At 39.4% G+C, this 27,816-nt stretch overlaps 12 protein-coding genes across 12 annotated transcripts; 5 read left to right on the forward strand and 7 right to left on the reverse strand.

Annotated features, from left to right (window-relative positions):
- Positions 1–124: 124 nt before the first annotated feature.
- Positions 125–927, forward strand: SOMG_04724 (nicotinamide-nucleotide adenylyltransferase; the record flags this gene model as incomplete). The annotated part of the gene is made up of 2 exons (XM_056183503.1): positions 125–230; positions 287–927. 2 exons carry the CDS (start codon positions 125–127, stop codon positions 925–927), a joined length of 747 nt encoding a protein of 248 aa, XP_056039686.1.
- A 243-nt stretch (positions 928–1,170) lies between these two features.
- Positions 1,171–2,350, reverse strand: SOMG_04725 (nuclear/mitochondrial metal-dependent protein hydrolase, MYG1-like protein; the record flags this gene model as incomplete). Its single annotated transcript, XM_056183504.1, has 2 exons — positions 1,171–2,081; positions 2,296–2,350. 2 exons carry the CDS (start codon positions 2,348–2,350, stop codon positions 1,171–1,173), a joined length of 966 nt encoding a protein of 321 aa, XP_056039687.1.
- Positions 2,351–2,954: 604 nt separating this feature from the next.
- On the reverse strand, positions 2,955–3,326 carry rps2502 (40S ribosomal protein S25; the record flags this gene model as incomplete). Its single annotated transcript, XM_056183505.1, has 3 exons — positions 2,955–2,980; positions 3,033–3,273; positions 3,324–3,326. The coding sequence occupies 3 exons, from the start codon at positions 3,324–3,326 to the stop codon at positions 2,955–2,957; spliced, it is 270 nt and encodes an 89-aa protein (XP_056039688.1).
- A 384-nt stretch (positions 3,327–3,710) lies between these two features.
- Positions 3,711–6,707, reverse strand: mrc1 (claspin, Mrc1; the record flags this gene model as incomplete). Its single annotated transcript, XM_056183506.1, has 1 exon — positions 3,711–6,707. The coding sequence occupies one exon, from the start codon at positions 6,705–6,707 to the stop codon at positions 3,711–3,713; it is 2,997 nt and encodes a 998-aa protein (XP_056039151.1).
- Positions 6,708–7,040: 333 nt separating this feature from the next.
- On the reverse strand, positions 7,041–11,144 carry spt6 (histone H3-H4 chaperone Spt6; the record flags this gene model as incomplete). The annotated part of the gene is made up of 1 exon (XM_056183507.1): positions 7,041–11,144. The coding sequence occupies one exon, from the start codon at positions 11,142–11,144 to the stop codon at positions 7,041–7,043; it is 4,104 nt and encodes a 1,367-aa protein (XP_056039099.1).
- Positions 11,145–11,614: 470 nt separating this feature from the next.
- has1 (ATP-dependent RNA helicase Has1) lies at positions 11,615–13,372 on the reverse strand (the record flags this gene model as incomplete). Its single annotated transcript, XM_056183508.1, has 1 exon — positions 11,615–13,372. One exon carries the CDS (start codon positions 13,370–13,372, stop codon positions 11,615–11,617), a length of 1,758 nt encoding a protein of 585 aa, XP_056039101.1.
- Positions 13,373–13,904: 532 nt separating this feature from the next.
- pkd2 (plasma membrane TRP-like calcium ion channel Pkd2) lies at positions 13,905–16,040 on the forward strand (the record flags this gene model as incomplete). The annotated part of the gene is made up of 1 exon (XM_056183509.1): positions 13,905–16,040. One exon carries the CDS (start codon positions 13,905–13,907, stop codon positions 16,038–16,040), a length of 2,136 nt encoding a protein of 711 aa, XP_056039011.1.
- Positions 16,041–16,561: 521 nt separating this feature from the next.
- On the reverse strand, positions 16,562–16,795 carry tam6 (mitochondrial DUF4536; the record flags this gene model as incomplete). Its single annotated transcript, XM_056183510.1, has 1 exon — positions 16,562–16,795. The coding sequence occupies one exon, from the start codon at positions 16,793–16,795 to the stop codon at positions 16,562–16,564; it is 234 nt and encodes a 77-aa protein (XP_056039770.1).
- Positions 16,796–17,649: 854 nt separating this feature from the next.
- Positions 17,650–18,745, forward strand: rho1 (Rho family GTPase Rho1; the record flags this gene model as incomplete). Its single annotated transcript, XM_056183511.1, has 2 exons — positions 17,650–17,720; positions 18,208–18,745. 2 exons carry the CDS (start codon positions 17,650–17,652, stop codon positions 18,743–18,745), a joined length of 609 nt encoding a protein of 202 aa, XP_056039004.1.
- A 1,965-nt stretch (positions 18,746–20,710) lies between these two features.
- cdc22 (ribonucleoside reductase large subunit Cdc22) lies at positions 20,711–23,438 on the forward strand (the record flags this gene model as incomplete). Its single annotated transcript, XM_056183512.1, has 2 exons — positions 20,711–20,729; positions 21,025–23,438. 2 exons carry the CDS (start codon positions 20,711–20,713, stop codon positions 23,436–23,438), a joined length of 2,433 nt encoding a protein of 810 aa, XP_056039335.1.
- Positions 23,439–24,082: 644 nt separating this feature from the next.
- On the forward strand, positions 24,083–24,829 carry hsp3105 (ThiJ domain protein, implicated in cellular detoxification; the record flags this gene model as incomplete). Its single annotated transcript, XM_056183513.1, has 1 exon — positions 24,083–24,829. One exon carries the CDS (start codon positions 24,083–24,085, stop codon positions 24,827–24,829), a length of 747 nt encoding a protein of 248 aa, XP_056039775.1.
- An 811-nt stretch (positions 24,830–25,640) lies between these two features.
- On the reverse strand, positions 25,641–27,467 carry fio1 (plasma membrane iron transport multicopper oxidase Fio1; the record flags this gene model as incomplete). Its single annotated transcript, XM_056183514.1, has 1 exon — positions 25,641–27,467. The coding sequence occupies one exon, from the start codon at positions 27,465–27,467 to the stop codon at positions 25,641–25,643; it is 1,827 nt and encodes a 608-aa protein (XP_056039774.1).
- Positions 27,468–27,816: the final 349 nt, after the last annotated feature.

The raw sequence follows: 27,816 nt of genomic DNA on the forward strand, positions 1-27,816 counted from the left end.
GCAAAGTATGTAAATAGAAAATGATTATTCTAATTATTAATAAAAATGTGAAGACGTTGATTGTAATAACGATAGAAATTTTGTTCTGTTTTATAATCCTCCGTTTTCCAAGAGTTTTTCATATATGTTGGATTTACAAAATTACAAGAAGATTGTCGATAATTTTAGATCATCTCAAGACGAGATTCGATTTTTAGACCAGCAACCTCCAAAAGAAGCTGACTTATATGGTAATTGCTACATTGACAACAAGTAATACTAATTTAACACCCGAACGGGATTTTAGTACTCGATAGTTCCTTTAATCCTCCGCACAATGCGCACTTGGGAATGTGTCATTTTGTTCCTGAAGGAAGTAACTTAGTTTTGCTTTTGAGCATTGCAAACGCTGACAAAACTGAGGCTCCAGCGACCTTGGACATTAGGTTAACAATGTTGGAAGCTCTAAAACAACGTATTAAGAACCGTAATGTTTCAATCGCCCTTTGTAAGTACGCACTATTTGCCGACAAATGTGTATGTTTGTCAAAGTACTGTTCTCCTAAAGAGCAAATTTATTTGGTCGGATTTGACACTTTGATAAGAATTCTGAATTGTAAATATTATCCAGAAAAATCGATTCAAAAAACTTTGAGTCCCTTTTTTGAGCGCTCTCGAATTCTCTGCTTTTATCGCGAAACAGATGATTCAACAAGAGAAGAGCTGCAGAAAACCTACCCATCCAAACTTGAGAAAGGAGAACTAGAAAATGTGGCTACAGAATGGTCTACTAGGATTCACTTTGCCAAATTGGACAGCAACATGGGAAAAGGTGTTAGCAGTACAGCAATACGAAAAGCCATTTCTTCTGGCAACGAAGGAGTGCAATCACGGATGATACCAAATGAAGTCTTAACTATCATAAAAGTTACAAATCCCTACAGCTAAGCAATTTACGTGTCCTTACTTTCACCAAACTTCTGTCTAGAGAAATCGGTTTAAAAAACTTTTGAAGAGGCATGAAAATTACAGGTGAACAAAAAAGGCATTAACAATGTAATCAAACCACCTTTACCATAATTAGACTAGACTACTACTTACGATGAAATCATAAAATAATAATCTTTTCCAAAACCAAACCAATGTTTTTAGCACAATTTATCGAGGATACTCTAACTTGTCGACGACAATTTAAAAAGTTAATGCACGTTTAGCCATTTCTAAAGCTCCTTCATAAGTAGCATTTCCTCCAATGAAACCCGATGCGTGAACAAAAATACAATTGGGAATTCCGGTTAATCTAGAAAGGTTTTCATCACGAATTCCTCTCCAGGGTTCGGGGAGAGCGAGACGAGAAGTGAATGAAGTAGGACCGATAGCGACAGCTTGAACGCGCCAACCTTTTCCGTCTGAATAAATAGCATACTTAAATTGTCCCTCTATATTGAGTTCTTTTTCAATGTCATAGAGATGACTCTTCCAAGGAAAGAATTTGCCCATAATCAAAATAGGAGAATCCTTTGCCTCGAGAACGGCTTCACGCGCCAAAGTTTTTGCGGGCAACCAAGAAGAAGCGTAGTCGTTTACAGTACGAACAAACCAGCTACCGATGAACTCTGAGGCCTTCTGGAAACATTCCAAGAATGCCTCTTCGTCTTGTTTTTCAGAATTCCAAGAGGGGATGTAAGTGGACACCATTTCTGGAAGACTCATGGCAGCTTTGAACGTAGGAGTCAAGTCAGCAGGGAAAGGTGAAATACCATTATCATTTGCATCCAGACCTTCAATAAAAGAAGTGTAGATTTTTTCATACAAGATGTCCAAGTCTTTTTGAGATAATTGCTTGCCCACCAAGACAGAGGTGATCACCTCTTTACCAAAGTGTTTGTACACCAAACCAGCACTAGAAAGGCGGGTTTTGTACTTGGAAGACAAAGTATCACTGAATTCACGTTGATGATGATCAAAATACTTGATACCGTCATATTTTCCGCCGACGTCCACAACAATATCGCAACTGTCTAAGAGTTGGGGATCACGAGAACGAACCACTTTGGCGTTACGATAGGTGTCTAAATTACGAAGCATATAAACGGCAAGAGCTAGAAGAAACGTTAGCTTTTCAAAATTTCCATTGAAGATAGTTCGTGTCAAGCAGATACAGAAAACAGAAGTCAATGAGCTTGTATTCAATCCGATAACATCAAAGTTTCATCTACAAGCATCTTTTCCGCTCCTTGAAGCGTTTCATGTCCGCCAAATGTCCATAGTTATTCAACTCTCATTCCTGGCATCTAGCCTTTCCACTTCACGTACCTTCGTCCGCATGGAACGCGCCATTATGTGTAGCAATTGTCTTCACGGAACTCATAATAAAACGATGCAAATTCACTTTAGAAAATTCCTCTTTTCCAACGGTGTTTTCTTTGGTCAAATTCCCAACTTCCTTATAGGCCTAATGAATTGTGATAGCTAGTATAGAATGTAAATCTACATATCGATCGTGTAATAGCTCACTAAGCAAATTATGCGTATATTAACCAAGGTTGATAAAGTTAATAGTGATTTCAAACAAAAGTCAATGGAGTGTATTCGTGCGTAGCTTCCTCCACTGTAAACAAAAGTTTTTTACAGCCAAGAAATGAAATATAGTAGAATTGGATTCGCAGCTCTATTCGTTGTTTTTGCATGCGTGTTTGCTAAATTTTGACATCAAAAAAATTAAAAATTTTTCCTTTTCGCCCGCAATATTGCCAGTTCACCTACTCAACCTACAGGCTTTTCACAAAAATTAAGTCGTTCTAACTTTTGTACATGAGGCATGTACATGAGGCAAAAACGGGTTTTTATCATCTCTTACATTCGCTTCGTTATTGCTATTCTTTTGAGATATGTGCACTATAAAAATAAGGACTACTCGTCTAAATGCAATTCAATAGTCGAAAAAAATTTATTCATATCAACACTTCCATATTTTAGGCAGTAGCAGCAGGGATACGAGCTAATTGTGGTTAGTAACGAATAAAAGGTTCCGACAAAAAATTGTCACATACTGTAAATGAGCTGCTTAGAAGAGTGGTCCACTTTTTGGATAACACCACGGTCAGCCAAATCTTTGATGGCGATTCGGGCAAGAGCACCGTTCATCTTCATACGGTCCACAAGGACAGAAACAGAGACAAACTTGAAAGCGGGAACCTCCTTGTTGATACGGTCAATAAGAGTCTTGTCGAAGACAGTGGCGTGTTGAGCCTTGTCTTTCACTTTTCCTTTAGACCATTTCTTCTTAGGTGCCTAATACATTGTTAATTTCTTCTCCCTTACTCCTTTCCATATTCACTTACCATTTTTGTGGATGGTTTGTTCTACTTAGTTGTTCCGTTTACGAATAGCACAGTGTGACTGTTATTACAACCCTACCCTGACAAACATAGTTTAGGTTAGGGTAATTAAAAGCGCAAAGTGAACAAGAGATCGCTTTAAACGAGAATAAGAATGAAGTTTCAATTGCATTTTAATACTACGAGCTAAAAACATTGCATTGCTAATAAATATTTAGTCAAGTACTTCTAATTCATAGACTGTGAAAACGCGAATGGCGTAAAATGGCTTCCGTAAATATAATTCATTAACTAAGCAGATTATATGTATGTATTAGGATGCTAAAGCAAAACCAAAAATTACATCAAGACCAGCTTGATTCAATTTGATTCCATCGTAAATCGGTCATGTCAATCAAAATCAGAAAAGTTGTTGAGAGAAGCCAGCAAGTTCGGTTTATTAGGAACAGATGGGTTGGCTGCTGTAGCTTGCGAACCTTGAATCTGAGGCTTTTCCCTGTTGTTAGTATTTGAAACCTGCATGAGACCCTTGAATCTACGACCAGTAGTTCGTTGCGTGGAGGAAACAAGAGTAGAGGTTTTTAGGTTTGAAGAAGATATATCGCCAGCACTTCCGTCCATTTTACTCCTTTTCGATTTTCGCATCATTGTCTTCAATGTTGCCGGTAAATCAATGTCATCCTTTCCGGTCAAAGACGTCTTTGAAATCGCTTTACTTAATTCCGAGCGATCAACATAATTCCGATTTGCCTTTTCTAATAGTCCATCTCTTTCACGAATTGCATCTTCGCCATCGTCAACTTCCACAGGATCAGACCTAACATGCTCTTCTCCAAGTTCAGAAGATCCTATACCGGAATCTTCATCGTTATTGTCTAACCAATGAAGATTATCAGTAGTATCTACCAAATTATCCTCAACTGTAGCCAAAAACGCTTTCCTTTTTCCTCCGCCAAGAATCTCCAAGTTCTCATGCTTCATCAACTTCCGTCTTCGAAGCTCCTTAAGCTTTTCTCGTCGAATTCCGTTGTGCTCATCATCATCGTCATCGCTATCGTCTAATAAGCCTACATTGTTCCTACGTCTTTTCCGAAGCCCACCGGTCGTGACATCTTTCATAAGCTGTTCGACTAATTTGCTGTCCTTGTCAATTTCTTGATCACGAGCATATTGAGCCATCGATGCTATTTCTTCTTTCTTCAGCTTTGTTTCATCATCAATCATGTTTTTGATTTCTGGCTCCAACTCCTCGTTTCCGTCGTCGTCATCTGAAACTCCTCCCATTCCAGCATATTCATCTTCGGACTCTTCAGCTTGATCTTCTACAAAACTCGTGAAATTGACTTTTGAGTCACCCTTTCCTGGACGCCTCTGTAATAGATCCTTTCTGGGAAGAGAAGTAGCTTCATCGTTTTCCTTGTCCACCTGGGTTTTTACCAACTGGCTTGGCTCATCTTTCTTAATCGAATCTACCTGAGTCGGTATTGATGCGTCCACTTGAGTGGGTATCAAGGCATCTATTTGTGTTGGTACAGTGTCTTCTTCAAGCGGTGTAATATTCGATAATGTCCATCTAGGAGGGGGCTGACTGAAATTTGCATCGACAATAGAGAGCTGTGAATCTGATGGAAGCATATTTTGAAAATAGAAAGCAGAGGGATCTTCTTTGCTTTCCTTTTCTTCTTTATTCTCCTTTGATGAATGGGAGAAGTCATCAATTCGCAAATCATCCTCATTGTCGGAATCCACAACCCTCATGTCAGATGAAGAATTATTCTGCTCCTCAATCTCATCATCATCTAATACAACGCGATTGTTTTTTCTTTTCTTCAAACTTGCATCGGATGACTCAGATTGCGTCGCCTGAATGATTACATCGGAAATTACTGTCTTAGGTTTTTTATTGGCAGAAACATCCTCATAATCAGCTTCTTGGTCATCGTCTGAAGAACCATCTCCACCAAGTTCATGCTCTTTTTGCCGTATATTTTCCGCTTCCTTTCTAGCACGTTCAATATATCCTAATTGCTCTTCTTCATCTTTGTCAGGATCGGAAACCAAAAGCCCTTGCTTTTCTAAGTCTTTCTCTGTTTCTTCTCTTTCAGCTTTTGACATCATTGCAGCTCTTTTCATCAAATCTCGGTTGAATTCTTTCATTCTAAATTCTTTTTCTTCAGGCTTCGTGTTTCCTTTCGTGTGAACCCTAATGCCAGCAAGCTTCTTTAGTCTCTCAGCAACCGTGTCAACATTCTCTGAAGATTTGACTGACTGTACTGTGTCCAGCGTCGCCGTTTTTGGACGAGTCTCTATTTCTAAGTCCGATTCTGAATCTGAAGTTTCGGTATACATTTTCTTAGAGAGTTTTTGAATTTTGTCCTTTATAGATAATTTAGGTGTTGTTTCCTTCGGAAGCATGTTACTGAACAAACTCGACTGTCCTAAGTCCGGCATATTCAGTTCACCTATTTTCATTCCCTTATCAACATCATTGTCTGACGAGTCATCAGAGTTCAATGGGTTTTCATCATTACTTCCCTCTACTCTAGGATTGGGGTCAGCATTTTCCTTTGAAGGAATATCTTCAGTTATATTCTGCGTTGATACTGACTCATCTTTCGAATTTTTTCCAGTTTCCGTTTTGGGCTTAAATCCAATCTTACCAAAGAAATCATTTAGAGTAACTTTCTTGCCGATTTTTATCTCAGGTTTTCTAGCTACTTCACGTGTCAGTTTTGCAGTATTTCGATGAAGGTCAAGAAGTGCTTTCTTGGAGGCTTTTCGATATCCACGCTCCATGCCATATGATTTACTCTCAGGTGCCACTCCTTCTTCTTCTTGATTACTGTCGGCATCTGAAGAACCTTCGTTGACGGCGGCTGGTTCATCTAGATTAAAGAGATCATCCTGTTGAGCTTTCAATTCTTTCTTTTTCTTTTCAACTAATTGTTTTAAGCGAGACTCGCGGTCAAGCGGTGCAACTTGAACTGGTTCCTGTTCTACCGGAGAACTTGGCGTCGAGGCTTGTTGGACGCTACCAATATTGCTTTCCAACCTTTCATTCTCCAGATTTTCTTTTTCAGATGCAATATTATTTTTCTTTTCGCTCTGTAATCGTTGCTTAACACGCTCATAGGCTGAATTAAATTTGGACTGTAAATCGTCGTCCATCTGGATATCAGAGTTATTTTGGACATCCTTGGCAGGAACCTCTGTTTCGTTTACAATAGCAGCAGGCTCATAATCATCATCAAACTTCGCTAGCATTCTCTTCACTCGAGTCCGTGGAGTCTCTAAGAGTTCATTTGACGAGTTCTCATTTTCTGATAATTCAACATCATGAACTGCTTCTTCCGAATCCATTACTGGTCCCTGATGCTCGGTATCCATGCCTGAAATGAATTTGGTCTGGTATAGGTTTTGTTTACGTTCGTACACGACATACTTAATATGACTCGACAACGCGACGCGACCCTAATTCGATCGTGTCGCGACGCGTAACGTAGTACAATCAAAGATTATGGATTTAACACAAAACATCAGCAATTACTGTACCATACTTTACTAAACAAATAATTTTATTAAGTAATCAAAATGAATTATATAAAAATTAGAGAGACGTAAGAAGTATGATCGTAGTTATCGTGTCGAATACGTATATTTTTGCTATATGAAAGACATCAAACGATAGTTATGATATCTCTAACACAGGAACAATTCTTTTTAGCGTCTAGAACCTTTTGCACGCGCAGCATACAAAAGTTTAAACCCATTGCAAAGGGCGGTCATGTCAGCATAAACATTGCCTTGCAAAAAGTAAGCGTTTGGAATCACTTTCACGGGCCATGCCAACACTGGAGAAGCTACGCCAGCTTTAAAACAAAGGACAAAATATCCCGGGTGATCCTGATCAGAGCAAAAAGTATAACAAGAACGCTTGGGATTAGCCTCAGAGTAGCTATCTAGCCAATGTTCAGTTTCAGTACGACCTCCCGGTCTATATTTTTCATGCATGCACATTTCATCAATCTTCTTAGCAATTGCTTTGATATGCATGACAATCAATTCATCCAAATCGCTGTACTGGTATGTCATATTTTCAAAACGACCTTTAACAATCAATCGTTGACCAATGCTAAACTCATTTTCTTTATCCAGTTCCAAAACATCAATATGCTGAAAGGCGGATTCACCAACTTTCCAAGTTACTACAATATGATCAGAACCTTTCGATGACGGTCGAATAACTAAGTCACCAACCTGTAACTTGGATAAATACGCTTCTGCCTGAGAAGCATTTAAATCTTTAAACAATGGATGTTTAATGACACGAGCCACTCGCTGTTCAGCTTGTGTTTCGGCATGCATTTTCTCATTATCGCGGTCTTCAGCTTCAGCATCCCAATAAGCTGTCAAATGGGAACGATCCTTTTGTTTAACCTGCACAGTCTGCATGATGCTGTTTCTCAAGGAAAGTTCCGCTGTAAAATTCTGCTCATTTAAAGAAATGATAATAGCTTCAACTGTCTGACCTGCTTGAAGGAGCTGAGGAGGTGGAATAAAGTCATCACTAACTTCATCAGCTTTAATGTCGCCATCAACATCACAGTCGAGCTTAACAGCAACAAATCGATTAGTAACACGCTTTACGTTTACAGGAACCAGCGTATCAGGACGCAAGTTTCTTGGATTTTCACCAGTTAACATGAGGAATATTTCTGAAGGAGTAAGTTTATGGAACATATTCCTTTGTTCCCCATAAGGATCTTTTAACTCTCGACGAACTTTTTCTAATGTACTTCTTTTACGTTGATGGAACTCACGTTCTAATTGATCAGCATATTCTTCAAGTACAAGTTCATCAACCTTCGCCACTTCATTGTCCTCTAGCAAGTGATACACAACACCTTTGCTAGCTTCTAATTCTTCAATATCCTCTTCATCTAATTCTAAAGCATCGCTAGCCATTTTACGAGCGAGTTCATAATCTTCATTATGGATACGGGTTGTGTCTAGGATATCCATGTTTGGGTATTCATCATTTGGTATAATGAAGAATGAGGAGCAGTTTATAAAAATCTTTCTTGTAACGATTTGTTTAGAAATTAAGTCACTTCTGTTGTCAATTCGGCCACCTACTGTTGCAATCTTTTTAAGTATGTAGTCTGCTTTACGAGGACCTAAGCCTGCAATGTAAGGAAGGATGTTGGCCTCGTACTTATTATTGACAGCCTCATTTATATCTATTCCAACGAGCGAGGATACGTCTACCAATGCAGTTTCAAGATATCTCCACAAAGTCTCTGAAGGTAAGAGATGCTGCCAGGGATCAAATGACAAAGACAGAAGGTCATGACCTAAAGCCGCATATTCAAACAATGGATTCTGCACGTAGCGAGCCAGCGCAATGCAGTACAATGTTATAGTGGAAAAACTTGGAAACTCGTCGGTTGCGCGAGAAGAGTTTTGGTAAAGACGAGCAATTTCATCGTTTACCATAACAATATCGACAGGATCACGAGAGCTCAAAGACACTTGCACATTCTGACGTACTTTATGTGCAGCAACACTCATTCCGGAGACACCAATGACATCGGGGTTGACTTTATCAACAAAGTCAGTAAACATGGCTTGATTTGCAGGGTCTCTAAAATCGGGTAATTTGATTGAATCGACTGGCTCACCCATATCATTAACGAAAAGACAAATGATTGCATCAGAGGGTTCACCTTTGCCATTAGAAACCGCTAAGACCGAAGGAATGGTCCCGCGGTCAAAATTTTTCGTTGTAGGTTCATAAGGTGCTTGATCCAATCTGGAATACAACCTTGTACGGCAAAGCATTCCTAGTTCATCCAAATATTTGGAACGGAGGGTTTCACGAATTGCGCCTGGCGCTAAAGTTGATAACTGCTTGAAGACATCTTTTAAGACCATTTCTCGTTGAGAATTCCATTTAGTGGCATTTTCTGAATAACTATCGGATAATATAAGTTCAAAAAAGTCATTAAAGACAGTGTTTTTATCGCTAAAGTCAACCGATAATTGTATAAGCCCTTCTTCTTCAGCTTTTAGCATTTTTAAAAACAGGATAGGAGACTGTTCAAAGGATGCCAATGGCTTGCCCTTTAAGTATTTAAAATCGTAATAAGGATGCTCGTTGTCAATCTTACGAACACCCTTTTGTGTTGCTAATGTAGATACAACGCCGGTTTGAAATAATTTATCTCTAAATGCTTTTCTAAAATAGGGATCATGAGCAACCTCTTCAGCGAACACCTTGCGAGCTCTTTGCAAAACCGACTCATGATCGGTGAGATCGGTAGAGACATACGAAGTGGCAAGTTCTTGAGGTGATACTGAAACATCTTCAACAAAACGAAGACGAGCACCTTGGACAACATTGAATGAAAAGTCTCTAGCGCTAATACCGAACTCTTTTACGAGATGATAAAGTGGGGATTTTTTAGTCTTTTCATAAAAGGAATACTTTGATACTTGAGGTCGGCGTAGGCCAGTGCCAACCAACAAAGCACGATCCCGAATTTGTTCGGAATAAGTAAAGTGAAGATAATCATTCAAGTCATCTACTGTTTCCAAGGAAGATGCTTCTTGGCATAATGTAACAACCATCTCATCACTGATACCTAGATCAGAATATAATTTCATGAGATCCTTCTTCTTGCTATGGAGAGACCAGTATCTGGTGCATAAGTTGAAAATACACCAGAGATCATCTTGGTTAAGTAGCGGGGTTATAGAATCACGCTGGCGATCATAATGAATTATGTAATCTCGACGGTGTTGCCATATGAAGGGAACTTCAAGACTTTCTCGAACGAAGAAATGAACTGTATGCCGTACAGCGGATCGGAAATGGTCTAACAAGTCGCTCTTCATATCATGCCTCTTTTCCAACAATCGATTGGTGATCCAGAGACTTTCGTCAAGTAATTCTTGGTCAGCGCAATCGGCATTTCTTCTCATATATAACTGCATGCGTTCAGGTTCGTCGGTTATACGAATAATTTCATCTTCTTCCGTAAGCATTTTTTCTTGAAGTTCACTGGGCTCGAATATAGTTTTCAAACTAACAGGCTCTTGAAGTTCATCTTCAACGTCTTCATCTTCCAAGGCAAAAGCATAGTCGGCTCCATCACCGAAAATCTCGTATATTTGAATGTAGTCATCTTCGGATATGCCCAATGCCTCTGGTCGAACCGATTCAATTTGAGGAGTCACATCATACTTTTCTTCTTGAGGCTCTTCATCCTCAAATTCGTCCTGTTCAATGAAATCCGCAAATTCGTCCATAACCCCATTGCGTCTTCCATATGCACGGTCGGGTTCATCGATTCCCTCTTCTCGCTCAGTGGGTTCTTTTTCTTCTTGATCTTCATCTTCTGAAAAAATTTTTTCAAGATCTTCCTCCTGGTCACGTCCTCGCTTCAGCCTTTTTAGTTTTGTCCGATTATCCTGACCAGTATTCTCCATGACCAATTCTAGATCATCCTCATCCAGCATACCTTGAGGTGCTTTTTCTTCCTCGGCGCGTTTTTTGCGCTTTTTCTTCTTCAAGGCTTCTTGAGGTGCCTCATCGTCTTCATCTTCGACTATGAATCCTTCACGGATCGCTCGTTCAGCTTCCTCATCCGTTTCAGATTCTTCTGAAGAGTCGTGATGTTCATTATTATCTAAACGATCACCTTCACCTTCTTCATTTATTTCATCCGCGTTTACATCGCGTCCGTCTTCTATAGGGCCGTCATTATTTTTTTCAACATTTGGGCTTTCATTTGGTGAACCAGAAACCCCAAGTTCACTCATCTCTTCCAAATTCACAACAGAAAAACAAATTTCCAAAACCCTGCCGGTCTGTTGTGGTTAGGCCTGCGTGGATTTGTGAAAATGACCTTCTTGGCAGTGCGTACTTTGCCTTAAAAATGATCGAGTTCAAAATAGCGTACCTTGGTGTACTTCACTAAACCAATATGCAGCAAAATGTTTTTCCCTGAAAATTTGGATTTTCTTTGAGTTATACTTCTTGTTCCTCTGTTTTTCTACTTGACATATTTCTACACGACTTTAAAACTTACAATGATACTGCTCTATGTGAGCTTTAAATTATACTCGTAGAAGAAAAGTATTGTATATTGAACCCCGTATTTACCAAAACATGAAACAAGTTGATTCCCAATTTTTCACAATGAGTGAAACGCCCATTAAATAACTTTTTGTACTCCAAAAATGTGTATTATATATAACTCATTGAACGTAGTGATAAGTTAGTCAGTCGCTTAACGACTCCAATTGCGATCTGTGTCTTGCGACATGCTAGAAGATCGCTGCTTCGAATAAACATTTCCTTTGCTTTTATAACCTCCACGGCGCTCTTTCTTGTCAGTGCGTCCACTGGCACCGATGGTGATATTAACATTAGGAGGATGATCAAAACCAAAGGATTTTGCTACCTTTGCTAAATCTAGTTTATTGATGTCAAATATCGACTTTAAAGAGTAAGAGGCATAAGCTTGAAGGTATGAACGGTATCCATCTTTAGCAGATTGCTGCAAATAATAGTTTTTAGAAACAAGCTTTTCCAACTGAGATTGGACGTTGGCGATTTTGTTAGCAGGGAACTCGTATTCATTCAAGGGAACTCTGGCGTTCTTTAAATAGCGCAAGAAACCAAGTTCGGAAGGAGTAAGGAACATCAAACACTTACCCCTCTTTTGGTTGCCTCTAGCGGTACGACCAACACGGTGGATGTAATCACGAGGATCATCTGGTGGATCATATTGAACAATCCAGTCTACTGCAGGGATATCGAGACCACGAGCAGCAACGTCTGTACACAGCAAAATACCTCTTTCAGCGTTACAAAACTCAAAAAAGGTATTTGTACGGCGCTGTTGCTTTTGTTTGCCGTGAAGATCCAGAACAGGTAAGTCGATGTAATTCAAAAGTTCGGCCAAGTACTTTACAGATGCACAGGAGGACATGAAAACGAGCACCTTTTTCTTCAAGTTTCTTTTTAAGAAAGAAAACAAAAGAAGGAATCGTTTGTCAGAATCAACCACTACGTAGCCCTGTTCCAAACCTTCTACTGTTGAAGTGTCTTTCGAGGAGTCAACGTTAATGTATAGAGGACCAGCTCTTAAAGAAATTCTGGCCAAGTCCTCTACTTTAGTAGTTTGAGTGGCAGAAAACAATGAGGTTTGACGGTCTTCAGAAGGAAGCACCTTAACGATTTGACGCATTTCGTCTTCGAAACCAATTTCCAAAATACGATCGGCTTCATCAATGACAAGAGAACGAAGGTTACGATAAACGAATCCCTTGGTGTTTTGCAAATGATCCAGCAATCGACCAGGAGTAGCCACCAATAAGTTGACACCCTTGACAAGCTTCTCAGCTTCAGCACGGCGATTCGCACCTCCAATGACGATACCATATGTCTGATGATGATATTTCAAGACTTCCTTGGCAACACCAAAAATTTGAAGGGCCAATTCACGGGTTGGAGATACAATAATCACACCTGTACCATTACGTGGCTTGAATTTCAATGCATAAAGCATTTCAATAGCTGGAATTAAGAAAGCAAGTGTCTTACCGCTACCAGTCTTAGCAGCACCTAAGACATCGCGACCAGCAAGTAAAGGAGGAATCGTACGAGCTTGTACTTCAGTCATTTTCTCAAAAGACATATCTTCGATGGCCTTTTGTGTATTTTCAGAAAGAGGAAGCTCGGAAAAGTTTTCAACCTCTCCTTGAATACTTCCATTCAAGTTGGCTGTTCCACGAACTTCCTGTTCGCCCTCATCTTCATTTCCCTCGCTCTCAACTTCTTTAAAATTCTCTTCTACCGAAGCACTCTCTCCTTCACTCTTTTCTTGGTCTCTGGCAGTTTTCTCTTTTTTTTTCTTTTTTTTCTCGGGGGTTGATTCCACAGCAATTCCGTCCTGCTGTACTATAGCAGCTTCTTTTTCGAGTTCCTCTTCAGGTTTCACTTCGGACTGAACCTTTTTACGCTTCAATTCCGATTTACCCATCTCTGAAACACCGCGTGACAGTATAGGTTCCTGGTGAGTTCTCTGCGTACAGAAAAACCCAATTCTATGTGTCGATTCACAGTAGTCATTTACCGAGCTCGTTGTAGTACTCTTCCTAATACCTAACGAATACTGTTCGCTTTCATAATTTTATAGAAGCATATGTTATTAAGATAATAATCATATAGTAATAAAGCATCTATTCTCTCATTTCCAAGTTTAGAGATGTAACCCACTAGCTTGTTACTTGCTTTAATGCAATCACTTTTCATAGCTTTGTAAGCCACCTTTTAAGCCACCCTTTGATTAGAGAGTATTTTCAGCAGTCTCTCCTAACTACTGTTTCGAACCCAGTCCCTCTTTTTTGTTTTCTCAGAACGCTTTTCTTTTATTGTGCTAACAATCGACGTACATTCATCTTCCAATTGTGCCTTGAAATACTTAACGGCAAACGGGTAAAATTCCGCATAGCAACCAGAGCCTTTCAACACCGGTGAACGAGAAGAGTTTATAACCGGAACTAGGCTCCAATATGAGGCTTCTACAAAGCCTCTTTTTCTCTCTTTGCCTATTTTTTTGTATCATTAAATCGGCTCTGGCAAATTCGAAGTATTTAGACGTGAAGTCGTTGACAACATGTATGGCTAATTCGCAGTTTTCCGCTTCGACGCTAGACGCTGTGTATTATCCAGATAATACTTCTATCTACTTTGATGTGTCAGCACGTTCCCTTGTGTCTACTAATGTGTCGATCCATGTAAATGTCAATGCTTATGGATTTACACTGGAGAAAACAATCGATCCTTGTGGTATGAACATTGCTGGATTTTGTCCTATGCAGGCTGGAAACATTATCTTAGAAGGAAACCATAATTTAACCGGCGAAGTAATTAAATGGATTGATGATCTTCCCGGCATTGCCTACTTAGTGCCTGACTTGGACGCAAAAGTAACCGTCAATATGTATGATACAAACAGCAACCAAAGGATTGCCTGTGTAATGACGAACGTTGGGAATGGTCGCTCCGTGTACTATCGTGTCATCTATTGGGTTATGTGCATGGTGATTGGTATTCCTTTGCTCTTGTCTCTACTTTTATCTCCCCTCCTTCAAACCCCAGCTATATGGGAAGTTTTCGAAAACATGGTTGTGCTATTCCAGTTTGCACAGATGCAAGCTCTTTATGCCATGATGGCAAGTCCTCTTCCAGCAATTATCTTTAGCTGGGGACGTAATTTTATTTGGTCTATGGGCATAATTAAAATAGGCTTTATGCAAAAAGTATTCACCTGGTATGTGAAGTCCACTGGAGGTGACCCTTCTGTTCTCGTAGAAATGGGTTCCCATGCCAATGTGGGTCTTGCAAAACGTGGACTAGACACCGCGTCTTATTTTTCCAAAAGGGCTTCAAATTCGACTCTAGGATTAGGCTCCTCTTCGAGTTCGAATAATGGTACCGTTTCGCTTAGTGGCATTAAACGTATTTCCTATTTGATGGGAATTGAGACGACTAATTTTTTTGTTACTGGGTTTTCATTCTTTGTCATCCTTCTTGGATTTACTGTATGTATTGCCATATTGTCTCGAATTGTTCTTGAGTTGTACTACCTTATTGCGAAAGATAAGACATTAAAAAGGCAACGTGTTCGTGAATACTGGAAAGCCACCGCGAAAGGATTTTTCTACCGAGCCATTTATCTTGGCTTTTGGCAAATGAGTGTTTTGTGTATGTGGGAAATATACACTCGTGATTCTTCAGCTTTGGCATTCCTATCTATGTATGTAATCGTAGATATGGCCATTTTATTATTGTACGCGTTTGTGCGTACAATGCAAATCATTCGCAAGACTGGTGCATTTTCTGATCCGGATGCCTTGTTCAATTTGTATTCGGATACGCAACATTTGATGAGGTGGGGATTCATGTATGTTAGCTACCGACATCGCTTTTTCTTTTTGAGCTTTTTCTTGCTCATTGTAATTTTGATAAGATCGATGTTTATCGGTTTTGGTCAAACCTCGCCGGTAGTACAAGGTTGTGCTATGTTTGCGATTAGTGTTGTGGAGTTTTTCTTTATGGTCTTTGCACGACCATATGCGACAAAGCACTTGAATGGTTTGCACATTGGTATTGCTTTGGTGAATTTGATTAGTGGTACATTTATTCTAATTATGTGCAAAGCGTTTACGATAAACGAGCTCGCTCGTCAAGTGATTGGAATTGTGTTCTTCGCTGTAAATGCTATTGCGATGCTGCTATTGATTTTGGGTATTTTCATTCGCAACGTTATAGTGTTGTTACGAAGAAGCAAGAATGGTACTTATTATCGTATATTGGACGAATCGAATGAAAAGAGCAGTTCTGACAAAGATTTTTCTAAGCATCCAAGCTCAGAAATGAACGTTTTCCATGATTCTGGGTTTACGGGAACGACAATGCGAGGTTCGACAGACTTGCGCACGACGGATAACCCATTCTCGGGTGGTGACGACAGGTTTTCAAATCATAAAAATAATTTGCCATGGCAAGCCATTGAGGAAGAATCGTTTACTAGGTTGCATGAACCTAAAACGAACGAGCATTACAGGGATCCTAGTGATGTTGAATCGAATGGGTACGACGGAAGGTATCGACGAAGACCATTGCCTGATACACCCTTCTATTAGTTTCACTCTTTCTTTTTATGAGCATTTTATTATAAGAGGCATTACACAGCACAATATAAAGTGGATTTATTAGAAGTTTAGATCCATTACCGGGACAATTTGTTGCTCGTGAATCTGCGAGTACACAATGCCATTATGAAGCCGTTCTATGCATTTTGGAAAGACGGCCTACTGTCAGATCTCGGAGAAGAACCCCCCTAAATTATCACTGCATAAGCATAAGTCGTACTATATTTATTTGAAAGATAGTTGTTATTTTCTTCATACTGCATACCTGTTATCTAAGTTTTTATTTTTACGTTGTCATACAGACTCTTGGAAATCTTGTCGTGTGTGATATGATTTTATATCTTAAGATCCTCTCTCTCTCTCTCTCTCTCTTCTTGAGGACCTGTTTTAGTTTTTCGTTACCTTTGAACGTTAATACAAATTGATACTGTAATTTTACAACGTTGTCGATGAGGGTACATGGATGAAGAGTAAAAATTTTTCGTTGTAAAGCTCTTTCCTAAAAGCATATATCAATTTATAAGGCGATAAAATCCAGCGCTCATGAATCCTGTAGCTAATGACAATATTCCCAGTCGTTTTGTACGGTAAAATGGGGTACCTCTGGGAATGTTAGACTGCCAGTAGGCGTAAGCACCAAGCCCTGTGAATGCTGCAGCACCTATGAGGCGGCAGGGCAGACAATCGTACTGCTCAAATTTTGGATCTTTAAGATCAACGGGGGATTCCGATTGTGAAGCAGACATCAAACAAAAACAGCCACCCAAATAAAAGAAAAAGGGTTCTATGACAAAAACCGAAACAACGAATTAGGAGCAAAAAGTGGCTACGGGCAGCAACTCAAAAAGGTTAGAATAGAATTGGACCGTAGAAAATCAAGAGCAACAAAATGAAACTCTAGTTGGGATTGAATCAAAGAGCTATGTTTCTTATAACGGAAAATCAGACCAAAGAACCACACGAGACGATTGAGTCGACCCAAGAAAGACCAAGGACTGTAGAGTTTAGCTAGGACGTTAGAACTTGCAAGATATCGGATCGTTCAAGAAACCGATCCACCGAACACAACGAATCTTATTCAAATAAAGAAGTCAATTCTTCTTGAAGCCAGTACAAACTTCGACTGCTTTCCACGATTCCTACAAAATGGGTATCTCGTCTTTGGGTTTGTTTACATGGATAGTGAGGCGTTACGAGCTTGAAAATTTCTTTTCCCTGTCTATGACTAAGTACGATATCTACCGTCGTTCCTTCATCAAAGCAACAACTTCGGAAGTTCCTTAAGCCGGAAAACGTCTTAACAATTTTTTTAAATCTACCTTATCCCTTTCATCGTGCATCTTCTCGTCCGAACCTTGCGCTCTTACTCCGTTTTTCATTCATTTCTGTGTTATCTAATACTGTCTAAGCCGCTATACGATTCTACACAGTGGTTCGTTGTGGTTCAGTAAACGTGCAGCTTTTGAGCCCGAAAGAATAGAGTAAATAAGTTAACCACTGCCATAACGAAGGAAAGAGCGGTGACTCAAAATCAGTTATAAACAACAATCTACTTTAAGTTTTTGCTTTCATTGTAAAGCAGGAAAAAAGTTAATTAGGAATGGCAACTGAACTTCGTAGAAAACTGGTTATTGTGGGAGACGGTGCATGTGGTAAAACATGTCTTTTAATGTAAGTATACGAGCTGGTTGTTGGGAAATAGGGCTTATTCAACGATGGCAAGCTGAATAAAGTGATTCTTCTCCATTTCATGTGATGTTTCGCTTGGTTTCTGAAGCAGAAATGCTTATTGACTTGTTCATGTTTAAAAGCTTTTTCGTTGGAAAGAGTATAGACTTTTCTGGGGCATATTCCAGTGACGCCACATGGATATAGAATGGACCGCTTCTTTCGAAAAGGGAGAGTGCCATGCTATAGTTTGAAAGGACTGAGGGCTTATAAAGAAGGGATCGACAACTCGCATTTCTATAAGATGTTGGTTTGATTTGCATGAAAAGATAGTTGTCTTTTGTACTCTTTTGGTTTCTATTTCTGTTGACTGCTTGTTTCTTTCAAAAGCTCTTTTCATTTTGCACCTTCTTTCAAACCCCGCTTGTTTCTCCAACTAGACTCGTATCTTTTGTTCTCTCAAGTTCCAATCATTACTAACTTTCTATAGTGTGTTTTCAAAGGGCACCTTCCCAGAAGTTTATGTTCCCACTGTCTTTGAAAACTATGTTGCTGATGTAGAGGTTGATGGACGTCACGTAGAATTGGCCTTGTGGGATACTGCCGGTCAAGAAGATTATGACCGCTTGAGACCCTTGTCTTATCCGGACTCTCATGTTATTCTTATTTGTTTCGCTGTCGATTCTCCCGATTCCCTTGACAATGTCCAAGAGAAATGGATTTCCGAAGTCCTTCACTTCTGCTCTAGTCTCCCTATATTGCTTGTCGCTTGCAAGGCTGATTTGCGCCATGATCACAAGATCGTTGAAGAACTCTCCAAAACTCAACAACATCCTGTTAGTAGCGAAGAGGGTCAAACCGTCGCTCAGAAAATCGGTGCTTACAAGTATTTGGAATGCTCTGCCAAGACAAACGAGGGCGTTCGTGAAGTTTTCGAGTCTGCTACCCGTGCTGCTATGTTGAAGCACAAGCCAAAGACCAAGCCTTCCAGTGGTAGCAAAAAGAAGAAGCGTTGCATTTTGATGTAAAGTGACTTTTCTATGGAATATCATCATATACTCTCCATTTAGATAAATCGTTTCCGATTCTTTTTACTCTATCTTTATCCTCATATTTGTAATTTACCTGTACATTCCCTTTTGTCCCTTCTTGCTAGTTGCGTTTTATGGATGGATGCTTTTCCGTGCGGCTTCTCTGTCGGTGGTGAGATGCATTCTTGTGTCTGGGTACGGCTTTTTATTGAATTTATCTCGGGTCGTCCTGTTGTGAGTTGTTTGGGTCCAAATTTATTTGGGTACGTTTCTGTCTCAGCTTTCTAAGCAACGCATTTATATTAGATTGCATGCGCTATTAGTAATCTCCTACTTTTCTTATTTCTTTGCTTCAGCATTCTCTTACGAGACTTGCTTTTTTTAACATTTCTTTGCATGATGAATATCCCTATTGCATGCCTCATTGTTCGTTTAAGAACTTTTGAGAACCCTTATTGCTTAACTTTCTTTAAATAGTCGTCTAGCTTGGTTACTATTTTATATATCGGAAATCAAAAATCTGCTCAGTGAACATTAAGTTTATAGATTTCTGCCGAGTAAAAGAGGGCAGAGTAACTTACAGAGAACGCTGTTTGGGAAAACATACTACACTGATAGTAGATACACACTTTATGAGACATCAAGCAAACTCTTTGAATGACAAATCTTCATTCAATAACATTGCCTGTGTTTCTAGGTTTCATTTAAAAGAATTAGATATCCAAAAAATCTCTATTTTTGTAAGCGGGTTTAACCAGCGATATTGCATTTCTAGTGTCGTTTCATAGCAGGTAAAGAAGCCGTTCCTGCAAACCTACTTGGGTGCTGTAAATGTAGGTTTCAAGCAAAGAATTGAATCCTTGACAAAAATGAGTTTCAACATAGCTTTTGTAGCAAGATAGTACAAATTGACGACTTTGTTTTATGCGGGCAACAAAACTATTCAGTTTGTGGTTACGTGTTTATTCAATTTCCAAGCATGTGGGTTTCAGGTCTCAAAAGCATGGGTTCCTATTTTGCACTACCAAACACTTAAACTCAAATTGTGAGTAGTCGTCGACACACAAGAATGCACTGTCTGTTTAAAAGGCTTCCACATACCCTTTTGTTAACGAATAGACCTTTACATATCAAGCTGAAAAGGCCGGTGCATAAATTTCTTACAAAAGCAAACGTAGTTGTACATTTTAGTGAAAGACCGACTCATAATACTTTATTAGCACTGACATCGCTTTTAATCATCATTTATAAATGTTAGAATGTTCAAAACTTCTTATACAAAACGAACTGCAAATCATACATATCATCCATCATATTTATATTTACCCATTAAAATGAGCAAAACTAGCTTTGTAAAAACCAAGTCGATTTTTTTTTCTTTTTTTTCAAATAGCTAGAAATGCATACCATGTGGTGAGCATTTCTTTCTTTCTTTTTTCCATTTGAAAGGAAGGAATGCAGTTTTTCTGTTGGCAATAGAACACGTCAACAAACGCGTCGCGTATCCCAAAGTACACGCAATCTAAATGAAACTGATCTGTTTGTGTAGCAACACTCACGTTAAGAGATTATCTGATTATTGTCTTGTGGATTCATACACGCAAATCTTATAAATGAAAAGAGATGTTTGATTTTTCTTTATTAATTTCTGTCTTTTTTTTACGCGACAAAAAAATGGGTTTTCTTTCATATAGGCACATTAAATGGTTTTAGTAGATCGGTAATGTGAGTATTGAAAGGAGTGATTCCACAAACAACTTATAATTCTGTTTTATATTATTTTGACTCAAAATTAAATTTATAAGTTCGTTCCATGTGGTTTGTTTACATCGGATGCTTCGAACATCATGTTGTAATGACGCGTCGCGTATATTATTTAATATGAGCGCGACGCGTACAGGCGCGTTCTCGTTTGCTATATATAATCCACCATTCCCAACGCAAATGTTCTAAACAAAAACAATGTTTGTCTATAAGAGAGGTATGTAAATTTTCAAAGCCATTTGAGCAGGAGAATCCGTTTGAATGAATAGTACCAACGGACTTTGTGTTTTCACGAATGTTTCAAGATTGCTAGTTCTTCTCGTGAGGATTAGTGAAAAAAAAAAAAAAAAGAAAGAGAACTTGCACTTTTGTTGGTTTCTTTCATATGCTTTATTATAAAAACGGATCTCTTGACTGACTGTAAATGGGCATCGTACCAGGTCCAGTGGCGGATAGTGTGCCTTTTTGCAACTATGGAGGTGTTTTGAAGCTGAGCTAACGTGTTCTTTTAGACGGACACCAGGAAAAGGTTGCATTTGATAAAATCACAGCTCGTGTTTCAAGACTTTGCTATGGTCTTGACTCCGATCATGTGGATCCTGTGGCCATCACTCAAAAGGTCATCTCAGGTGTCTATCCCGGTGTAACAACTGTGGAATTGGACAATTTGGCCGCTGAAACTGCTGCTACTATGACCACAAAGCATCCTGACTATGCTATCCTTGCTGCAAGAATTGCAGTTTCCAACTTACATAAGCAAACAGATAAGGCTTTCTCTGTCGTTACGCAAAAACTTCACGATTATGTTAATCCAAAGACTGGAAAACATGCTCCTATGATTTCTGATGAAGTATATAGCATTATTATGAAGCACAAGGACGAATTGGATAGTGCTATCATTTATGACCGTGATTTCACATATAACTTTTTTGGTTTTAAGACATTGGAGCGCTCCTACTTATTGCGCATCAACGGAAAGGTTGCCGAGCGTCCTCAGCACCTGATTATGCGTGTGGCCGTCGGTATCCATGGTGAAGATATTGAAGCTGCCCTTGAAACTTACAACTTGATGTCTTTACGTTACTTTACTCATGCGTCCCCTACTCTCTTTAATGCGGGTACTCCTCGCCCTCAAATGTCTTCTTGTTTCCTTGTTACAATGAAGGATGATTCTATTGACGGTATTTATGATACTCTTAAAACTTGTGCTATGATTTCCAAGACTGCTGGCGGTATTGGTATCAACATGCATAACATTAGGGCTACTGGTTCCTATATTGCTGGTACCAATGGTACATCTAATGGTCTCGTTCCTATGATTCGTGTCTTCAACAACACTGCTCGCTATGTCGACCAAGGTGGTAACAAACGTCCAGGTGCTTTCGCTGCTTACCTTGAGCCTTGGCACGCTGATATCATGGAGTTCCTTGACCTTAGAAAAACTCACGGAAAGGAAGATTTCCGCGCTCGTGAAATGTTTTATGCCCTTTGGATTCCAGACTTATTCATGCGTCGTGTGGAGAGGAATGAGTCATGGACCTTCTTCTGTCCCAATGAGGCACCTGGCTTAGCCGATGTATGGGGTGAAGAATTTGAAGCTCTGTATGAAAAGTATGAAAAGACGAATCGCGGACGTCGTCAATTGCCCGCTCAAAAGGTATGGTACGCTATTTTGCAATCTCAAACTGAGACTGGTAATCCTTTTATGCTGTACAAAGATTCATGCAATCGCAAGTCAAATCAAAAGAACTTAGGTACCATTCGCTGTTCCAACTTGTGCACGGAAATTATTGAATATTCCGCTCCCGATGAAGTTGCCGTTTGTAACCTTGCTTCAATTGCTTTGCCTAGTTTTATAAAGGATGGCAAGTACAACTTCCAAAAGCTTCACGATGTAGCTAAGGTCGTTACTCGCAATTTGAACAAGATTATTGACATTAACTATTATCCTGTACCTGAAGCCCGCAAAAGCAACTTCCGCCACCGCCCTATTGGTTTAGGTGTGCAAGGTCTTGCTGATGCTTTCTTTGCACTTCGCCTTCCCTTCGAATCTGCTGGTGCTAAGAAGCTGAACATTCAAATCTTTGAAACTATTTATCATGCGGCTGTAGAGTCCTCTACTGAATTGGCTGAAAAGCACGGTCCTTACGAGAGTTATGAAGGCTCTCCTGCTTCCCAAGGTGCTTTGCAGTATGATATGTGGAACGTTACTCCTACTGACTTGTGGGACTGGGCTGCTTTGAAGGCCAAGGTAGCTAAGAATGGTTTATATAACTCTTTGTTGGTTGCTCCCATGCCTACTGCATCTACTTCTCAGATTCTTGGTTTCAACGAATGTTTTGAGCCTTACACTTCTAACATGTATCAACGCCGTGTACTTTCAGGTGAATTTCAAATCGTCAACCCTTGGTTGTTGAAGGATCTTGTTGATCGCGACTTGTGGAACGAAGAGATGAAGAACAAACTTGTCATGCTCGATGGTTCTATTCAAGCTATCCCTGAGATTCCTCAAGATCTTAAAGACCTCTATAAGACTGTTTGGGAAATCAGTCAAAAGACTGTCATTGACTATGCTGCTGATCGTGGTCCTTTCATCGATCAATCTCAAAGTTTAAATGTTCACTTGAAGGACCCTTCTTATGGTAAGATTACCAGTATGCACTTTTATGGCTGGAAGAAGGGCTTAAAAACTGGTATGTACTATTTGCGTACTATGGCTGCTGCTTCTGCCATCAAGTTTACTGTTGATCCTATGATCCTTCGTGAACGTAACAAGCAAGTTGCCCAAGAGAATCGTGCTCCTGCTAAGAATGGAAAGGCTGAAAAGAAGGAGGAAAAGGATTCTGATGAGGCTGACATTTATAATGAACAAGTCATTGCTTGCTCCATTAATAATCCCGAATCATGTGAGATGTGTTCTGCTTAAAAAATTTAAAAAGCTTTGATTTGCTTTTGTTATGAATAACTTTCATTTGATGTATATTATAGGTAACCTTCGTTGGTTTTACTGTCTTTCCTTTTTCTGTTTTAGTGAGCTGGCTCCGATCATTTAAGTTAAGTTTTGAAATTGAGATTTTATTAAGTAAATAAAATTTTTAAAATAATGGACTAAAATTTTATTTTATGGATAAAAGTTTAGTAGTCAGTATCCAACACTCTTATGAGTATGTAAGTATATCTGTAAGGCGCATTGAATATGTTGCCTTACCACAGTAGCTATAATGACAAAACGAAACACCATGATTAGTTGGATAGTTGCGGAATCTGAAGAAACATTTTTATTAATACAGCAGTTGGTATATGGTAAGTTTATACAATCTTAGCGAAAGATTGTTTTTTTGTCATGATGATCGCAATAGCATCATTATTTTGATAAAAACAAGTTAGCATATATTTTCGTAATGCAAACTATTATATGGCAAGGTATGAGGTTTGCAAAAAATATAGTTAATTAGTTGGGTCGTTTGGTTTCATCTCTTCGTTGTTGGTTGATTTATTGCCAAAGCAGGTAGACACAGTTGCAGTGTTGATTTTGAAGACGCAAACAGAGGGAACACTCAAGAATTAAGTATGGATGGAACAGTAGGGCAGGAAATACCTTCACTTTCAGGAAGAGCTCTAATCCTAGTGACAAGTTATAATGGCCCATTTTATGACGACGGCGACCTTACAGGAGTATACTATCCAGAGATATATGGACTCTTTCAGGTTCTCGAGAGCAATGGGTTTGATGTTGATTTTGCTTCTGACACTGGAGAGTATGGATTCGATTGCAAATCACTACAGGAATCTTGTACTACGAAGGAAGCTTTGGATGTCCTCGATGATCCGAAGAGTATGCTGGTAGTTAAATTGAAGACAATATCTCGCTTGAGTCGCCTCAACCCTGATGACTACGATGCAGTGATCGTTTCGGGAGGATACGGATGCTATTTCAACTATTCCCATTGCAAAGACGGTCGAGAGTTTATGAGAGCTATGTTTCGAAAAAATAAGACTATTGCTACAGTTGCTGAAGGTGTTTTGTTATTGGCTTACACTACAAGAGACGATGGTCATACCCTGTGTTGGAATCGAAGGATAACCAGTTGTACTTGGAGAGATTCGATTCAAAATGGGGTGCACGATATATTAAAGAGATTGCATTTTCCTTCCATCGAGGATATATCCAATGAAAGTGGTGCTATCTTTCAAAATCCGCCGGTGTTTCATACAGATGGTTTTGTTGTCGAGGATGGAAACATCATAACTGGATCGAACAGAAATAGCGCTGAGCTGGTTGCTCAGAAAGTTGTGGAAAACTTGAAATACAACTAGGTAAACCAGAGACCATGATGAAATTTTGGCACATTCTCATCCCAAATTCTTGTCGAAGGGTGTAAGTCCTTATATTTACTAAAGCATACACCGCAAAATTACAATATGCTCGCTTGCTTTTATTTAGATTTTTACGTGTTTTCATTTCGAAATTAAACTTTGTGGAATTAGTTGTTATTTTCCTTTTGGCGGCTGCAAGAAAAGTCTCATCGTGTTCGGCTTTAATCCAAAACCAAATGTGAATAAAAGGTATTGAAATTGTCAGGCTCGTATGGAAGACTAAGTTTTCTCAGCGGAGTTCATGCAGTAAACATTCGCAAAACTTGCAAAGCTTTGATTTAAAAAGGGCAGATTTATCAATAATCGACTCGTTCAAGTTAATTCTTATTACCATGAGATTTATCTCGAATTTTCATATTGAAACCCACTATAATTTTTATCGTTCGCTTGAAAAAATGCGGATAATAACAAGCAAACAAAAATGAGTACTCAGTTTAGTACTTGTTTTGTTGACTATGAATACAAATCACTTAGGAGATGAAAATAATAATCCTAGCAGTATCTGGTCATTTGTCGTTTGGTGCCCTTTCCGGTCTTTCGTTGTTTGTTGCAAAGGCAAATACCCCCATACTGCATAATATTTGGATAATAAAGAAGGATTTTATTCTATTTTAATATCATATGTGCTGCTGCAAATGTTTAGGATGAACAATTTCCTGAGATTAAAGACAATGGAATTATGAAAGATGGACATCGAGTTATCACTAGTAAGAAATCCCCCAAAAAAAAAAGAAAGGAAAAAGAATCTATTTTACATGTCAGACGGGGGTATCATTAATTTTGCTGCATTTTCTTCTGCAGCTGCTTTGATATCTTCTTCATCGTCAAGCTCCTCGGTGGGCAAAGGATGCACTTGCATGCCATAAAAGATTATACTTCCCATACCAATACAAGCTGATAAAACGCACATGGCCATTGTGGCGATGGCTTTTGATGTCCAGCCAGCAGGCATTTCACCGGGAGGAGCAGGAGCGCCAGTCAAATTGGAAATATTGTAAGCGTTTCCAGCACCGTTACCTGAAATATCAATATTTTGCATCACACACTGATGGCGGACAAATTCGGGAGCAGTTATTTCGGGGACTCGATCGGGTGCCTCCAGAAATGTTGCAACCAAACCACTTTCCATGTGCCATTCTATATGACAATGTAAAAGCCAAGCACCGGGATTGTCAGCCAAAAAGCGAAGACGAACAAAACTTACGGGAGGAATTTCGATGGTGTCACGGCGAACAGGATGGTCGTAGACTTTATGCTCGGTTTGGTCGCTATATTCACCAGCGTTCTCTTCACCTCGTTCTAAAACTTGGAAAACGTGGCCATGTAGATGGAAAGGATGTTTGCCGGTATCATGGTTATCGATAACAACGTCAACAGTTTGATTGTAATCGAATACAAAGGCATTGGTATAGGGTCCATAGGTGACGGGTTTCGTGTTGTAATCATCATAGTTAGTAGAATTGGCGATCATAAGGCCAGGAACCTTTGGGTATTTGAATGATTTTTCATTGATTTCAGCATAGCTTGCTCCATCTCCAAGGGTAAAGAAATCAAACCAGAGAGAGACGTTGTGATCGGCCTCTCCCCAATAAACATCGTACAAAGGTTGTAACTCTGCATCATCATAGCTGTCAATTTCATCGACAGGGGTTGCGTAGTTATAAGTGGTTTCGGAATTGTATGAGAGCCAAGCGGTTACGTTTGGATTATAATTTTTAGGGACTTGATCAAAGAGGGATTCGTCCATATAAGCGGTCATGGCATAGTTACGGTCGGTGGAATTTTTAGCTGTCACGAGAACACTGTAACGTTGAGCAGTGGTTATGTGAATAGAGGATACTTCTTGAGGATTTGTGTATTCACCATCGACTTCGATGATGGTCATGTTGTGATCCTCGAGCATAATGTCATAGTTGTTGAATGCGCCCAGATTGACAAAACGGAATCGATACGTTTTTCCCGGTTCCATTTTGAAGGTAGAGTTAACGCCATCATTGATGAGGCCGGTGTCGGGGACAGGTTCCGCACCGGTTGGGTTGTGCCAAGTTACGAATTGTTCAGGAACGAGTTTGTAAAAGGGTTCATAATACCAGTCGGTCAAGCTGATAATATAATCCTCGTCGTAGTCGTACGGCTCGTTAGGATTGTTAATAACAAATGAAGTACGAAGACCATCGGGATATTGACTCATATCGTGAGAGTGGACCCAATAAGTACCGTTTTGGACAGCAGTAAAATTGTAGTAAAAGGTAGAGCCAGCAGGGATAGAGCATTGAGTCATTTGTGGAACACCATCCATATAACCATTATGGCGCTGAAACATGCCATGGGAATGCAAGCTACAAGTTCGATTGTCGCGGAGATGATTGCTCATTTTGATGATCACTTGGTCGCCATAGTCGACGACCGGTGGTTCAATGGGCCATTGGTTATTGACACCCATAACCCAGCGAGGATGGCCTGATTTATCAACGTCCAAATTATCTATGTCTGTGACATTCCATTCAAACAAGCGGGTTTTAGCAAGAGCAGTTTCCAAAAGCGCGGACACGACGAGCACGAAAAAAATAAGAGACATTGGAAATAAAAAACCGAAAAAGGAGTATAGCTTCAAAGAGTCAGAGATATGCGACAGAAAATAAAAAATAAAAATAAAAAACACAAATGAAAGAGAAGGGTATATGAAAAAACAGAGAAGTCCGATCAATGCTATGCCAATGAAAATAAAGAAAACAATAAATAATAAAAATGAGCCAGAACAACTATAAAAAATATAAAAAATAAAACTTAAGCGTAATACGCACTGTTCGAAGGACTCTTGGTGGTTTTTCTTTTAAAACGGGCTTGATCAGATATCCAAGACTGGGACATCGCTGCCGTGGGGACTGTTATATACCCAAGGTGAGCTGATCTGATTATTTTTTCCA

This window comes from Schizosaccharomyces osmophilus, chromosome 3 (genome assembly GCF_027921745.1).
Source record: "Schizosaccharomyces osmophilus chromosome 3, complete sequence".
Lineage (NCBI taxonomy): Eukaryota > Fungi > Ascomycota > Schizosaccharomycetes > Schizosaccharomycetales > Schizosaccharomycetaceae > Schizosaccharomyces > Schizosaccharomyces osmophilus.